At 32.8% G+C, this 17,327-nt stretch overlaps 3 protein-coding genes across 4 annotated transcripts in view; 1 reads left to right on the forward strand and 2 right to left on the reverse strand.

Moving 5' to 3' along the window:
* The window catches only part of LOC130452864 (AMMECR1-like protein), a 336,472-nt gene that overhangs the window by 236,033 nt on the left and 83,112 nt on the right, over positions 1 to 17,327 (reverse strand). The gene's annotated exons all lie outside the window — the stretch shown is intronic.
* LOC130453111 (uncharacterized) lies at positions 3,914 to 9,905 on the forward strand (the record flags this gene model as incomplete). Its single annotated transcript, XM_056792713.1, has 3 exons — positions 3,914 to 4,130; positions 7,022 to 7,872; positions 9,466 to 9,905. Coding segments are annotated over exons 1-3 (1,404 nt in total), but the record flags the coding sequence as incomplete, so codon positions are not given.
* The window catches only part of LOC130452857 (protein kinase C and casein kinase substrate in neurons protein 1), a 41,908-nt gene continuing 35,939 nt past the window's right edge, over positions 11,359 to 17,327 (reverse strand). For both annotated transcript variants that reach the window (XM_056792339.1, XM_056792338.1), the window contains exons 7-9: positions 16,266 to 16,387; positions 15,067 to 15,224; positions 11,359 to 13,280 (exon numbers count right to left, since the gene is read on the reverse strand). In XM_056792339.1, the coding sequence (XP_056648317.1) occupies positions 13,168 to 13,280; positions 15,067 to 15,224; positions 16,266 to 16,387 (393 nt within the window). In that variant the 3' untranslated portion in view covers positions 11,359 to 13,167. The remainder of the gene's footprint in view (positions 13,281 to 15,066; positions 15,225 to 16,265; positions 16,388 to 17,327) is intronic.

The raw sequence follows: 17,327 nt of genomic DNA on the forward strand, positions 1-17,327 counted from the left end.
ATAAAAGTACCGGAACAATTTTGAATATTAATCGCATAGTAGTGAACTCTGTTGCTAACAAAAAATTCAGTAATGAACCAATTCTAGAAGAAAATAGAGATGACACCAGAATATTATAAAATATTGTTTTATTACAAATAAAATATAGGAACACTTCAAATCATTCAAATGTCCTCCTAAACACTGAAATGTTCTTAATAAAAAGTATTACCCCCCGATCTGAGCGTTAGGGAAATGTGGGAATTATTTTACAAAGAAAATTCTAGAGATGATAATAATAAAGTATGCACATACTTTTTGTTTCATAAGGTAATGTGACGATTATATGTAAAAGAGCATCCATAAATTGTTTTATAGGTGTTTACTACCAAATATGTATAATGAGTGTTAATGGTTTAGGCACTGTCAACATTGAACAGTTTTTCCCAGAATTGGTTGCTTGTTTGGAAAGTTTCCGTGCGATAAGTTAAATATCTAAAATATACTACTGACTGCGCCAATTATGGTACTGAACTTCGATATGATGTAGAGTCAATCTTTGCGGAAAACACAAACTGACGAAGCTTATTTTAGAAGAGAGCTAGCACGGAAGTATCTGTCAACATTGAATATTCTTTTTTAGAACTTGGTTCTAACTTCAACTAGTACTGGCGAACCAACACTGATCTCTTTAAATTTCTTAGATGATGTAGCTATCATTTTATCTGCTACTCTTTTTAAATTTATGTGCGACTGTTTTCTTTCTTGCACTATGTTACGTTCATTCAGACACAGATTACATAGCAATTGTGAGCCATAACTCTCATTTTATTCCGACACAAATATTGTGTGAACCATCTGTTTGCATTTCATACATGTATGTGGTCCAGAAGCTTCTTTATTGCACACCATATTCTTGATCTCCTCAATGGTTATAGGAATATCATCTATGTTACTAGCTGCAGATATTTCTTCCTCTTCATTATCTGATTTATGTATAATATCCAAAATTATCACAGGTTTCACACGTACTTAAGGAGGCATTTCAGGACTATTTGAAATATTGTTTTGATCTTGGACATCTATTTGCTGGCCTAATATAGGTACTTCTTCTTGTTCATTCACCTCTTGGTCCTTTTGTGAATTATTTCGCTTGTTATCGTTATTAATCTCCTCAAAAACTCTCTCCATGCCTTCTTCAGTTTCTAAATTGGATACAATATTTTTAGACAAACACGTGAACTAGAATCCTTGTTCTAGATCCTCTCCAAACAAGGCTTTATATGGAGTCCTTGCAATTGTTGAATGGTAAGACGAATTTTTCTGGAATTGAACGAAATAGCAGCCTATAGACCAATTAGTAGATTTGTTATCCAAGCTCGAATGATATTTTTTACATCTTGGTTTGAACGTTCTATACTTCCTTGGCTTAGAAGATATCTAGGTCTCCCATGGACAAAATTACAAGCAGGCCACAAACCTTCATCCACAATAACTGGTGAGTTTTGCGAAAGGACCGGTTCAAGCTCGGACATTGTTGTAATTGGATATAGCCTCACAAATCACAAATAATAATATAGCACAAGTTTCTTATATACTAAAAATGTTACTTTAAATATGAAAACAATGAATCTACTATTTAAAACATATAAATCTATCTACTATTTTCAATCTACTATTTAAAGCATATATAGAACACTTATTGAAAATCACAAGAACATCTGTTTGTTTACATTCAGTGACTAGAGAATGACCACCAAAGTTAGCGGCGCTTAACACTGCACGTTCAACCAATCAGCGAACAGTTCACAATTTAACGATCTGATGTTGATAGATTATAAACTATCGATAAATAAACGTAAAACAGCCGATATACAAAAAACTCTTTAACCCCTCGTATTTGGAGGATAATAAGGACAATAATCTGAAACTTTCCATTTCCGTACAAAAAGACAATTGACTGTAGTAAACAGATACACTAGGTGAGTAATTTTGTAAAAGACAATCTAAAGTATATTTTAATGATAATTTTCATCTTGACAATAAGATGATGTCGAGAGTAAGTCATTAATAGGATTAGAACCTGAAAACATCACGTTTTGTGGTCGAACCGAGAGAAATTGTTTCATTTGCATGACTTTAGTCTTTTTTGTACCATTCAATTACGATTAACTTTCTATTCACAACAGAGCAGATCAAGACTGGCCCATTTGTATGATTTAGTTTCTACATTATATTAGACGAAATTTCATTCATGCTTTGAATTTTTCTGTCTCTATTCCGATGTGGAATGGGACCCACATTAAATTAAGATTTATCTTTTTATTTCTACAAGTGAGGAGCTCTTTCTTGATATGAATAGGATGATTGGAATATTGTTGGCAGATTCAAAACATTATTTATCATAAATAAGGTGTCCCACAAGTTAAAACTATCTGTATATGGCAAAATACTTATAGTAAAATAATGAAAATTTCTACGTTTGGGTTTTCAGATACGATCTTTTCAACTAAATATTTTCAAAGATGGCCAACTTCCGGTTCTAAGGGAAGTCGACAGTAACTTTGTTATTTTAAATAGAACACACTATATATTAATATATTTTTAAAATCTACGTAAAATTTTAGTATACCTTTGTTTTAAAATTTTTTCCGAAAAATGCATACTTTTGAGTAATTAGTTTTTTTGTAAGAAATTTGACCGTTGCAAACCCTTATAAATTATTTTTTTTCGAGGATACCCTTAAAGATATGTAAATGGTTTCTGTTCGTTTACTTTTATCAAGGTCAGACGTATTTATATCTATGCTGAAGAATTTTCCATTTTATACAGTGTGTGTATAAAAAGTGTTCTAAGTTTAACTTCATAAATATCAAATTTCTCAATTTTTTTAAATAGAACCACCCGGTTTTTCTATTTTAATACATTCAGGGGTAAAAAATAAGGCAAATTCATATACACAGTTAATAAAGTGCCATTTATTACAAAGCATACTAAAAGTATACATAAAGAATTAAAACTTGTTCAAAAATACAATAATAATTTAAAATCTCAAATATCTCGGAAATGACTAAAAGGTGGAATAAGATTAGTAAATACAATTCGATTTTATTTTTTTTTTACAGACCTTGACACAATAAAGACAAATACTTTTTTATTTCTTAGTGCTTGTATCAACGGGCCAAAATAAAATTGAGACCACACCTGCATCTCTAAAAATTTACAGAAAACATTCAATATCTGGATAACGGTAGGAAAGTATACATGAAATTGCCTTATTTTTCACCCCTGAATGCATTAAGATGGAAAAAACCGGGTGGTTCTATTAAAAAAATAAAGATGTTTGATATTTATGAAGTTAAACTTTGAATACTTTTTATACACACCCTGCATGAAATGAAAAATTTTTAAACATAGATTCAAATACGTCTGTAACGGTCGAATTTTTTACAAAATAATTAATAACTCAAAAAGTTTGCATTTTTCGGAAAAAACTTTCAGACAAAAGAATACAAAAATTTTACGAAGATTTTAAAAATATATTAATATATAGTGTGTTCTATTTAAAATAACAAAGATACAGTCGACTTCCGGTAGAACCTTCTTCTTCTTCATCTTTGAATATATTTTATTTTAAAAGATCGTATCCGAAAACCCAAACGTCGACATTTTCATATTTTCACTATAAGTATTTTGCCATATATACAGATAGTTTTAACTCGTCGTGGGACACCCTGTATAACTATCAAAATATGTCTATTTAAGAAATAATCTTAAATTCACAAATGACTAATGATAGATATTTAAAAAGAGAAATAAAATATATTTTAATAAAAAGATCCTTTCAATGATAAAACTAGTAAATATAATAAATACGGTCCTGCAGCAAATCTATAAGTATGACATTTTCGAAAACAATTAATGGAAGTGGAATGTACTAGATCTGAATTTATTGTGGCGTAAACTTGTCTTAAATATTATTATACCGAATGTTAACCGTGAATGTTTCAGTCAGGGTTGAAGAGTTGTCCTTGAAAAATGTATTTCTTCAAAAGCATCTCAATATTCTGTATTGTAACATTTAACATCGCGTGTTTCAATCGCGTTCGCGCTGAATTTACAAAGAGGAATGGTGTGCATTCAAAATCGAGGTAAAATATTTATAAATAATTAATTTTTGTATCATTAAAATACGAAAGGCTATCCAGTTGTTCTAAGTTCATATAAGAAACCTTTTGGATGTCGGCGAAAGGGTTTTTGGCTAATCCCAGTTTGGCAAGTGCAAGACCTTAGGAACTTCCACATTTTCACTGTACCATAACTGTTTAATCTTAATAGCGAGAAGAGATGAGTTGATTCTTTTATCAACCACCACGATGTCAGGTTATTAATCGTCTGTTGGTGATATTGGATCTATAGTAGTAAACTTTATAGTGTCTATAGGTGTTGACAACTTGTTGGCCAGTTTCTGGTAGATACTTATAGATAATTAATATTAGCCAATACACTACAAGCAGACGTTATATGTTGAATAGTTTCAGGTGTTGAAACTTTCTGCATTTGTAGGATTGAGTGTTCAATTCCTTAATAACACTCTTGTAGTTCTTGGTGTTGATAAATGATCACTGGATAGTCATCCTGAAGTCCTCGGTCTCTGGAAACAAAGTTCTTCTACGAAGTCATCTGTTTAAGACGTCTTTGTTAGAATATAGTTGGTTAATATCATACTATGTAATGCTTCTCGGTATCTAATACAAGAAATCAGATTTTGACGAGATGAGGTTAAGAGGTGAGAATCTTTACTTGATTTTAGTGTCCATGGAGACTGTATGTTAACATGAACCTCTCACACTGTCTTTTCGGGGTATTGTGGTTCTAATAGTGGATAACTTCGAGTGGTGGTTGCTGTTCTTCGTCATCATAAGTATTTTAGACTTTGTTGGACTAAGTTGCCTGCATTTAATGCGGAATTCATAAGTGATTTTATTCTTTTTGTGTATTGATCCCGGTTCCTAGCTTTTGCCTGCTTGTGGTCCAATAACCTACCCTGCTGAAATCCTAAGTATTTATTGGTTTCTCCATTTTCCATTGTCTGTTCCATGTCTCCATTGGATAGCCGCACATTTCCGTTCATGACAATGCCTTTCTTGATATGTAATCTTTCTCTTAGACAGTTCAAATTTCAAATGCATCTCAATGGAGATTTGATGTGTTATACCAAGTAAGTAATTGCTGCGAATAGCTTGATACCACCCATGTAGAGAATATGGTACAATTGATGTTGAAAGCGTGCCTAAATCATTGAGCATAGTGAATAGATGATACATTCTAATGCAAAACTACTAGAGGCTTGTGGAGTCAACCCCTGCGAATGGATATTTCGTCTGTACTGGTGGAGTTTAGACCAATTTGCAGATATAGGTTTGTTTGCCATCATAGTTGTTAAAAGGAAGCTTACAGTAGTAGTAATTTGCAAGACGTCCACAGACTAGGAATGAGGTACACTATCAAACACATTGAAGAAAACAATGTGTATATACCGGTGGTCTTTTTGTGCTTGTGGGAGAATCACAGAGTCCACAGCAAGCTGTTCACTGCACCCTTAGTGATCTCTTTCTGTTTCTCCGTTAAGATGTGATTTTCCTCAACATGCTTCTAGTGATACAAGTTTTGATTATTCTGTAGGTCTGTACTAAGTAGAGTTATTCGTCTGGGAGCTCTATGAAAGCAACTCAGTGCTAAAAACGTTGGGATATCTTCTGGGTTTTGTAGAAGGTGAGAAAATTGCTTCACTACTTCCTTGTGTACTTCACTTTAGTAAAAATTTATATAAAAAATTACATAATTTGGATTACTCCTTCTACTTTCTGCGACTCTGCACAACAAAACGTGACACAAGTGTCCAGAAACTACTTTTTTAGCAAGCTAAATCAAAGTACGTATTTCTACGAAACAATAAAAAAAATAAACCTACTTCTTGCCTGGTCTTGGACTGGATTAACATTTCCTGGAAGAATACTGACCTGCAGGAATTGTCTCACTCATTTTCGTGTCCTTCTTCTCGATGTTTTGGCGGACTAAATCGAATAGATTATCGAAACTTTCTTGGTCCATGCGTAGAAAGTTCCTATAATCATCTGGTTCCGAACCACTCAGAAAGTTAAGGAGATGTTGATGAGTGTGATGGTTCCTCATTATATACCAGTCCTTAGACCTTTTTGTGGTTTCTCCCCTTCACAGCAACCAATGTTAAGGCCAGGAAGCCCAAATCTACATTTGTCACCACCACACTTGAAGTACGCTTGAAGCGCCCATCAATCGGAGCTTCAAACATTTGATCAACCCTCTTGACAGTGTAGGGCCTCCTTGAGCGTTCGTTTTATCCTTGATGACCGGTTTCACCCTGTTTGACCACCGACATTCTCAGGACCCCACTGAATTTTGTTGAGCCGCTCAATGCTCAGCAAGTTCGTTCAAATCAAACTGCAATGGAAGCCCGGCAGTGGTTTATGGTCTGTTTAAACTTTGAACTCACGACGTAAAGAACGGTCAGTTCCCGATCATAAGCACAAACGGGCTAAAACTTGTGAGGCAGAAAGCTAGTTATTCCTTGTAATTATTGGAAAATTGTAACACCCATACAGAGATCCGATGCATCAGTCTCGATCCTGATATGACCTCGATAGTCCTCGTCATTATTGCACATTATTTTAGCTCGCCTCTATCCAGTTTCTTCAGTCTTTGGTTGGTTGTAGAGTTGTTGTAGATCTTTTTGATCTGATAGTACTGATACCTTTCAACCCTTCAAATAAGGATGGAAGGGAACAATGTAATACACAGAATTAAGATAAGAGGCTAACATACAATTGAAATTTTTTGAACTGGTCTTTTCTTTTTAGTCCCAAAGTCAGTACATGTTGAAAATCATGTTGGAACCATCGTTTTTAGGTGTTAAGTGAATTGGAATTCTTAACGGTTTTATCATTAGTCCACTTAACAATAAAATTTGTTCTTATACTGTATCAATTTCAAATTATTTCAGTTCCAATTTCCCAGAACCGGATATTACAATTATCGAAGGGGACTCCTTATGGGGACGAAAAAAAACGCAAGGAGAATTTGAAACTTCTTCTGTAGCAGACCCATACAAACTCACAGGTTTCGATGATACTGAACAAAACAGCAAGTTTTCGACTTCAGCTTTAAAACGATTCCTAGATCATTATGCCGAAAAAATCAGAAATGAAAAATACAGAAACGCTACTGAAATTGTGGAAGAAAAAGAAGAAGTCAAAGATAAAAAAAGTTGGAATTTGATGAGCCCCCAAAGACAAAAACATCCATTTGAAGACCCGAATGGTTGGGTATCATTAGATCCAATACCATGGTCAATATCGCAAGTTTCCAAATGGCGTAATAAACATAAACCTACAGAACTATCATTCGATCCACCAGTAGAAGATATTCCTCTAGAAAGTGATTTAGAACTTTCCACGGTTTCAGATACATCACAAAATTATCATAAATATAAATATCCTTCAAGTTTAAATGATTATCAAATTATTTCTCCAAATGAAAATAATTTAGATAACACGCAAATTCGTTACAAAAGGCCTCCACTACAGAGACCTTCAATCGAAAATACGGAAACTTATAACACAAAACACAAGACGAATAAAGTTAATAACCAACAGTTGGGAAAACTCAAACACCAAACCACCATTTTTTCAAACAGGTTAACTTCTAACCTTCAAAGTTCAGAGAAACCTAATTTGGTTGTTAGTGACAACATGATTATAACGGATGGACTCCTTCCAGATTTTCCACACACTGATATAGATTATAACAGAAGGCAAGGTACAGAGTTGTATCCAGAGACACATCCATTTACAGGTGAGTCTTTAAATACTCAGATATCAACTGCCTACTATTTATCTGATAGGATTCTTTCATTTTTTCCATCATACAAACCAATAGAATCAAATTAGTGAAAATAGTTAATTGAATTTGAAGGTATGGCATGGCCAGCAGTTGAGACTGAAGTTTTCATCCTACTCTTCACCTGTTACTTTCATTTCTTTTATAACCGAAAAGATTTGTAGATCCCTTGCATGTTATTGGACACATACCATGGAGCATTTTTTATCATCCTCCACCAGCAATTTTTAACTGAAATCTCTCTATCGTAGATGTAGATGCTGAGCCCTACAGCTGAATTCCATATGTCCAAATAGGTTTCAGTATAAATGGTTATGATTTTCCACCAATTCTACTTGTTCAAATTCAATCCCAAGTTATTTTATTTCAGTGAAGGCTCCTATCCAAATGGATGCCAATATATTTTGACTTCCTCCCTTTGTGAAATTTATTGTAATGGGGGGACAGTTTTCTCGTCTATTTGGATGGATTTAGATGGATAAATTGGCTGTATATAGAAGATATAGTAGCGGGCCCAAAACGCTACTTAGGTAACACTTGCATTGATTAGATGTCTCATTGTATATTCGTTTTGGTACTTAACTATGGAATACCAATCTTCAAGGCTGGATTTAAGAATAAGAAAATAATTACGAGGAAGGCATTTTATGATTTTGTAAAATAGTTTCTAGTACCAGACTTTATTTTATTTTTTATTCTTTGTAGTTGCTAGATGGTATCATATTCCTCTTGTAATCCAAATTGATCCTTCAGAATAACCTGGTTTTGATTAAGAATTGGTATCTATTTTGGTTAGCTTCTATTGGTCTATATGGTCTATAGGAAGTAGCTTTTTCAATATGAAAATTATACCAGCTAATTTCATCTGAATTGGAATAAAACCCAGCTCTGAGTATTGCATTATAAATGAATGTTATCATATCAGTCTTTTTAAGAAGTTGTAGTAGAAGTTTGGTTGAAATCAGGTCATGACACGGGAACTTTCTGATTTTGTTTTGTTGTTCTCGTTAATTAGGTTCTAATAGGTAAGAAGAAGTCAAATATCGATTAATATTGATTTCATGATCTTCTGTTTCTGCGGAGTTAGTTTGGAAAACATTTTGTAAGTTTGTCCCAATAAGGCCGGATTAAGATTCATAAGGCCCGGGGCTAAAATAATGACGGAGCCCCCTTAAGGAATTCGGAAACCAGAAAAAATTTAAAAAATTATATCAATACTTAAAAAAATAGTTTCCAAATGAAGAGACCCTCTTGGACCTGGGACTATAATAGCCGCTTCAAACCCTAGCTTAATCCGGTCTTGTCGGCCAGATATATAAATAGCAACCTTCATAGTAAGTTTCCACTACATCACTACATCTATGGAAAATCTAGATTGCTAACTCTATAGAATATAGAGTGAATTAAAATCTAGAAGCTTCTTCAATGGTTCAATTCTTCATCACCTTCTAGTTTTGGATCTCACTATGACAATAGTTTTTTTGGCAACTGAAATTTAAATACAGTTTTAGTAACCAACATCTAAACAAAACCTGTATTTTTTTTTAGGTAATGGGAACTGGGTGCTTTTGTCTACTAGTAAAGGATACAAACGTCCTAAAAAACAAAGAGCTATAAAAGTTCAGCAACAGCAATTCGACGAACACAAAAAAGTTCAACTTGAGGTTCTGCCTCCCCTTGAAGATTCGAAATTAAATATGACGACATCTCACGGTGGTTTATTACAAGTCGAATCAAGTTTGGAATCTGTAGAGCAAGCTCAGAAGAAGATGGAAAAATTACAAAATTTGAAGAAGAAGAGGAGACGACGACCCATCAATTTGAAAAAAAGAAAGAAGATAGAGACTTTTAATGCTGTTAGTAAAACTGTTCCTAGAAGTACGGATAGTGGAGCTGTATTAGCCGGAGTGGGAGCAGGACTTATTCCTGCCACGATGGCTATGTTTGTCCCGATGGTAATGAATGGAAATAAAAGGAAAAAAAGGGAATTCATATATTAAATTTATACAAATATAAATCATATAAAATAGTTGATAATAATAATTTATTTTTGTGTGAAATACTATAAAAACTGTTACATAAATTCTTAGTTTTATTATCCTCATACACATCAATAATAAGAAATGATTCAACATCTACATCTTCATTAATATAAAGCAAACCTCATAAACTATTTCAGTTATTCACTCATTTATTTTCCACTTTTCAGTTGGATTTATTGTCAAATCTCCAACAGAGGACAGTTGTTAAGAGGAAATTTGCAGTGATAATTTCTAAAAAAAAAAATTTTTATTTCGTGAACGGAATTTGAACCCTCGACTGGCGAATCCGGAGGTTGACACTTTGGCTAACGAACGAAATTATAGTGGTGGGACATACTAACAGTAATAAGTCATAAAGGAGAGTTACAAACAAGTTCACAAACAAAAAAACTCGCATACAGGTGAAGCTAATATAATCGAGTTAACAAAAAATTTCCAATTAAAGTAAAGGCGTTCTTTTTTAGATAAAAATTACTGACAGTAGACAAAATTCTTGTCATGGTTCATAGTGGTTATACAAAAAAATTTTATCAACGTTTATTAATGCTAACTAAAATCTAAATATTAAAACGATAATTTTAATAAAATAATTGAAGAAAGGTATTCTTTTATTCCAAAATGGGGTAAGTTATCATAAAATGAATGACAGTTTTCAGGTAAAACAGCCTTCAATTGTTGAAGATGATCCCATTTTTGTTTTTTTAATTTTTAATGGCTTGCTTCTTAATCGTGGAAACGTTTTAAGATCAAAAACAGGTTTATTATCTTTCTCCCTTCCTGTAAGGTTCTCAAATTCATCGGCAAAGCCAAGTTTAACTTGAATACTGCCCTTTGGACTACATTTTATGACTTTAGTATCATTCTAGACTCTCTTGCTAGGCCTAATGGAAGCAATACTTTTGATTTTGGGAGTATTCTTTGACGAGAAATGTTTTTAACTTTTTATCTGGCTTCTTCAATGATTCTGCAGTAGTCACTAGACACAATAAATTTACTTATTTTTAAGCATTCTTTCGATCCGAATCTACTTCCATTTTGGTGGACACTTAAACTTAATAAAGTGTTAGAAAACACTAGATTTTTATTTTGGTATCCACAACCATCGCTCCGAATAATTTTGGCAATAAATCAAAAAATTCCATCAGGTGTTGTTCAACTAGTCTGTCTGAACCTGTGTCTTCTAGAAGCGTTAACAATCCTTGTGATGGAAATATGCTAGATTGAGAATGAGATACCCAATTAGAAACAGTCATTTAGTGCCAAGGTTGAAAGGAAAAATGGTTTGCATACAAGTAATTTGTGTATTTCAAGCTACTCGAACGTCGTGACTTTTCACCAACACCTTTAATCTTTCTATTTCAATTTTAAGAACAAGAGAAGAGATGTACACCTTTTTCCTTGGTCCCAGATCATATGACATTTACGAGTTTTGGACGTCTTACACAAGGTTTAACTACAGCCTGACCCTATTTTTCTTTCTTCCCTTATTATTCCTCTTCTTGCTGGCGTAGGCTTTTCCTTCTTGTCTCAATTTTTTGCTGTTGATATCACTCCAGTTCTTTTTAGTTGCCTACACTTTCCTTTTTCTACTATTTGAAATGACAGCATCCCAATCCGAAGATTCTACTTCAGTCAAGTTGTTCCTGTATTGTTTGCGTGCATTCTTCTATTTGTTCATTTTCCTTGTCTTCTTCGCTATTTGTGTATGTTATTCTAATTCTGGTGCATGCTTATCCAGATTATCTTCTCTTGATTGGCTATGCTGCTCAAGCCCCTCATTAAGATCGATGCTAATTGGGTATTTTGTTATTCGTTGTTCAGCTTGAGGTTCTAATGGTAATAAATCATTTTGAGTAACATCAGTCTTGTTATTTAATATTATGTCGCTAGTATTTAAAGAGGAGTCATTTTTCTGAATTTAAGGGCAATTCATCTTGTTTATTTGATACATCAGTGCTTTTCTAATATTTTCCTAGTTCGGGACGAATATTTTCCATCTTAAGTGATTAATACTTTGTTATATCTTAACACTAACTGGCTTAAAATTAGGAATTTATGCTGAAAGTCCTTAAGAGGCAGATTTATAAACACTCAACTGGCGTAGATACGAGTTCTCACAAAATTATATTAGCTGCGCAGTTGCCAGATAAAACTATAGGTTGATTGGTTAGGATTCAAGTTGCACAGTTGCCAGATTGGATAGAATTCAAGTAAATACAGTCACGTGATTTTAATGTAGATACGAGGTATCTCTGAAATAGGCCTGTCAATATCAAAGGAATCTGGAGGAGTTTATGAGTTAGATAAGTTGGAAGAATTATTGATCAAAAGTACCCCGTATGGGTGAAAAAAGAAGAGGTGAATTTGACGAAAAATTATAAGAAGACCGAGATTGATGAACAAAATATTTTGTTTAATGTTTCTAAAATTTCTAAAAATAGAGGAACTTAGTTGAAGATTCATGATGATTTGTTGTGATGTTGAATTAGAGTGATTTGACTGCATCTCATTGGTCACGAAAAACTTTGAACTTATAGCAAAATATTTATTGACACCTAATTTTTCATAAACATAAAGCAAACCTTGTGAACTATTTCAATTGTCCATTATATTTACTCAAGGTTAAAATTGGTATTATTCTCACCAGACATAATAATTATAAAAAGTCTAACTGACCTAATAATTTCCCATTTAAAATTATTTAAATTTAAAAACATTGCACGAATGTAACGCAAACAGAGATGCAATCTTCTAAGTGTAATTAGTCATTTAGTTGAAGGATACAATAATGTTCCCTATTTTCACCCTCCATTAACATATCCTCGCGGATTACATTTGAGGTATCAAATTACCTACTTTATTTTGTATAGATGTGACTGTAACAACCAGACTTATAGATAATTACAACTTTTTTATTTATTTAATATTCTGGCGTTTGGCGAGTATAGTCATCGGATTATTGAAACCAAGTTTAACTACTTATTGTATTATTTAATAAATAGTTTATTTCAAAGTATTTTTGATGTTTTAATACAACGAGTATGGTGAACCATCATTAGTTAGCCCTTTTTAGGTTGTTTACAAATAAAAATCATATTTGTTAAATAAACCTGTAGTACATATATATTTACTTATGTCTAAAAAAATAACAATAATTTATAACATTTTTACAGTTTTCTTTAATAATACTTTCAATGAGTATACATTCTTAATTTGAAATCACTTCTACATAATTAGCCGGATAAAGACCAACTCTACCGTCTTTCCTGCCTTTACACCAACCCTGTTCGTCTTCATCTTCTAATTTTTCAAAGACGTCTCCTGGAATAAAGATGTTTATTAGTACACTTCTAAATTTAATAAAAACAATGTGAAAACACAGTCAAAAGGAGAAATTCAAAATTGTGGTTACTACAGAACCATTTCCTTAATAACGTACCGAGAATATTTGCAAGAACCATAGACAAAAGATTAGAAACAATCCTTACAAAAACTCAGTTTGGATTCAGACCCAATAGGAGGACACAAAACACGATATTCATTTTGAGAAAAGAGGAATATACACCTGTGTTTAATCGATCTTGAAAAAGCCTTCGATACATCAAATAGAGAAGACTTATGGAAGATATTAGAACAGAGAGAAATAAACCGAAACTCAATTAGAAGCTTTAGTATCTGTATCGTATAGCAACATGAAAAATTGCATCTGCTCTACACAGTCGATGAGGATATAAAAGAATTAAAAACATGTTTAAAAAACGATAAAGTAGGGCACTGAAAAATGGACAAAGTTACACTAACAGAAAGATGTTATGCTAATGATATGATCATGTTTGTAGAGGACGAAGAAACAATAAATAAAAATTGTACAACTAAAAAATAAAAAGATACAGTATGAATATAAACGCGTATATAAAATTAATACAATGATCATAATCACAAAAAAAGACACACGACAAAATAAGAAATTATGTGATTAGGTTATTGTTACTATCGCTAGAAATATTGTCAGGAAATGTAATCGTCTGTACCAAGACATATTTTACCACACTGATGTCGTTTACAAACAGAAGAAACAAAATAGGGCCTAGTACAGAACCTTGGGGCACTCCACATTGTATCGGCTTGCAAGAAGACATCGTTGTATCAACCCTTACAAGCTGACTTTTGTTGGTGAGGTATGACTTAAACTGTAACCGTATTACTGCAATTTGTTAATTAAAATATTATAATTAACACAATCGAAAGCTTTAGAAAGATCACGAAAAGTTGTTGTAGTGGATGGCTGTTTACGCGTAAACATTATTTCATAAATTAGGATAAATTAGGTTTAATGAACAACATATATGTTTGATTGTGGTATTTTTTGGTAAATAATTAGGATAAGTGAGAGTTTAGAATTCAACGTGTGCATTTGATTTAAGCAGAGTCGAACCAAACAAGTAGAATATTTCATGGCGATCCTGCCAGTGCGCATCTCGTCGTAATACAAAAATATTTAACGTATCAGACAGAAGAGCGGCCCTACAATCACTTGACTTAAATAAAATTGAGTCAAAGCTAGTTTGGGACTGCATGAAATTAAAGTCAATGGGATGAAACAATAACTCTCATGTGGATACCTGGCCACACCAGAACATACGACAATGAACAATCTGATCAAGGTCTGATCAATCAAGGTCTAAAATAATCGATTTCTTTATTATTGTACCAACTGATCTCAAAAATCCCTTTCATTGGGCAAATATGAGCTAAGGAGAGTTACTGGTATGCTTGCTGGACACAATCTATTGAGCTATCACCTGAAGAACATCAGAGCAACTCCCGACAGCTTTGATCGTTTCTGTAAAAACTCAAAAGAGACCTCAACTACCCCCTTTTGTGAGTGCCAGTTAATCCATAAACAAAGACTACGGTACTTACATACAAGCTTTTTGTATCCAGAAGAAGTAACCTAAGTAGCTCCCATATAGACTTTTGCAAAATCCGGGGTACACAATAAATCAATAGGTCAAACTGTTAGCGAGTTATATTCACGGATTTACGCTCTCTAACTTATCTATTTCTTTACTTTTTGATATCCCACAAAAAACTACATACTACTCACCGGTTTTAAAACTAAGCTCGTCATTTTCTGCGCCATCATAATCGTACAATGCTTTAACGGGTACTCCCGGTTCTCCATTATCAACGAGAGCATCGTTTTCTTCCCATTCTTCTTCTTCGAAAGGGTTAGATTCATTTCCTTTATTTGTGGAACCGTTCCTACGGAATATACACATTTTCATACAAATAGTTATACTGTGTCAATTTTGAGGATGATACTTATTATTCGGGATACTAAAACGAAAACTCCAACTAAACACTCTGTTTACACTACATTTACAACACTCTCAATTACACAGTCTGACTTACTGAGTTTACCTTCAGTTTCTGAAGACGATAAAATGATTATCGAAACGTGAGTCAAGCAGTGTGATCGTAAACAGTGTGTTCACCAACGGTTCCAAAAATTCCAACTTAGTTTAAATAAACTCCAATTGAACACTCTGTTTACACTACATTTACGACACTCACAATTACACTGTCCCACTTACTGAGTTTACCTTCAGTTTCTGAAGATGATAACATGATTATAGTGTTGATATAGTGGTAGTGTAAACAGTGTGTTCATCAACGGTTCCAAAAATTCCAACTTTTGATATAAAAATGTCTCTAATCACATTCATTCAAGACTCAAATATCAACATATAGAAACAGTCTAAACAAAATTTAAAAAATAATATTTTGAATATCTTTTTGATATTGAAATTTAAGAGTGGGGGGACAAAAAGTCCGAACAAATTGTTTGTTTTAATTTAATTATTTGTACTTCACTCTATAAAACAAACACTGTCATTTGCATAATGAGCAATTGCCCTAATTGGACAAAACACACCATTTTCTGCAGGATGCTTTTTCTTTATGAACAGCATTAATCTAGATCTAGCGTACTAATGTCGATTCCTATTTTTTCAGCGGGAAAAAATAATGAAAATTTCACCTTTGACGTCACAAATGAAAACCAATGAGAATCGTTTTCTTATGTAGTAAAATTTGAAATTTTTGCGATTTTTGATTAAATATTTGGATATTTAGATCTTTTACTTATAAAGTATTCCAGTACAACAACGTTGTTCAACTTCCTTTATATACATACACATAAGTTATGTTTAGTGGCGAACCATCGATCGTCATGTTCGCTTGCTAATTATTGCTATAATAATAAACAAATCGACTAGTTACATGAAAAAAAAAATGACTCACGTGATCGTATTAGAAGGACTATTGATTGTTTCTACAGTTGTTTTAACTTCAGTAACTTGTGTTACCATATTTGATGGTTTATTTGGCACTTCTTTCTTGATTGATTTCTGAGACGAATAATCCTAAAAAACAAAAATCTGGATAATGATTTTATATATAATATAGAAATAAAAAAAAAGTTAGACATCAGTGAATACTAGCAAAAATCTCATCTTATAAAAGGACGTTCCCATGAAGTTAGAGTCAGACGACTGGCGAAATTATGTTGATTAATAGATCACCTACAACGTCAATATCAATGCAATTAGAAAAATTCAATCGATAGCTTCAACTTATTTTTGAGAAATAAACACTCAACAAAAAATAGAAAAAATTATTGTGGTTAAAACAAATTTCTATTTTGATATTTATGTTGTAGGTGATCTTTTGGTAATTTAATACTTTCGCGGTCCCCTCGTTTTTTTGGCTCTAGAAAATCAAGGAATTTTTAAAATCTTCGGTTTTACGGCGGATTTACGAAAAAAATTATGGGAATATAAAAAAACTAGTATTGGTTTCAGGGCTTTAAATGTTCATGAAGATTCTCTCATTCGTGTATAATTGTTGATAACTTTTTTCCAAATAATCAAATGAAGTTGTATAATTTTTTTTCATAACACAAAAAAACAAACAAATTGAAAAAAAAACTATACAAAAAGTAATTATTAAGGTGATATGAACAAAAACATTCTTAAAATCACTTATTGTAATCAAGTGTACACTATTAAAAGTTAAATGGTTAGGTAAGGTTAGGTAAGTATAGGGCAATATGGGGATCTCCTATATCTGATATAAAAGGACAAATGGTAGAGGAGTGGTTGGTCCAAACAGGATGGGTAGCAATCAACAACGTCCATCACACCTTTGAAAGAGGTAACTCTAAATCACACATAGATGTTACGCTCTGTCATACCAGCCATTATAATAAGATCACCAACTGGTGCACGGAATATGTCAATCCATATACACACCACGGACATATTCGATATCAGATAAAAACGAAACGAGTAATAAAAAAGATAA

Source organism: Diorhabda sublineata, chromosome 2, assembly GCF_026230105.1.
Source record: "Diorhabda sublineata isolate icDioSubl1.1 chromosome 2, icDioSubl1.1, whole genome shotgun sequence".
NCBI lineage: Eukaryota > Metazoa > Arthropoda > Insecta > Coleoptera > Chrysomelidae > Diorhabda > Diorhabda sublineata.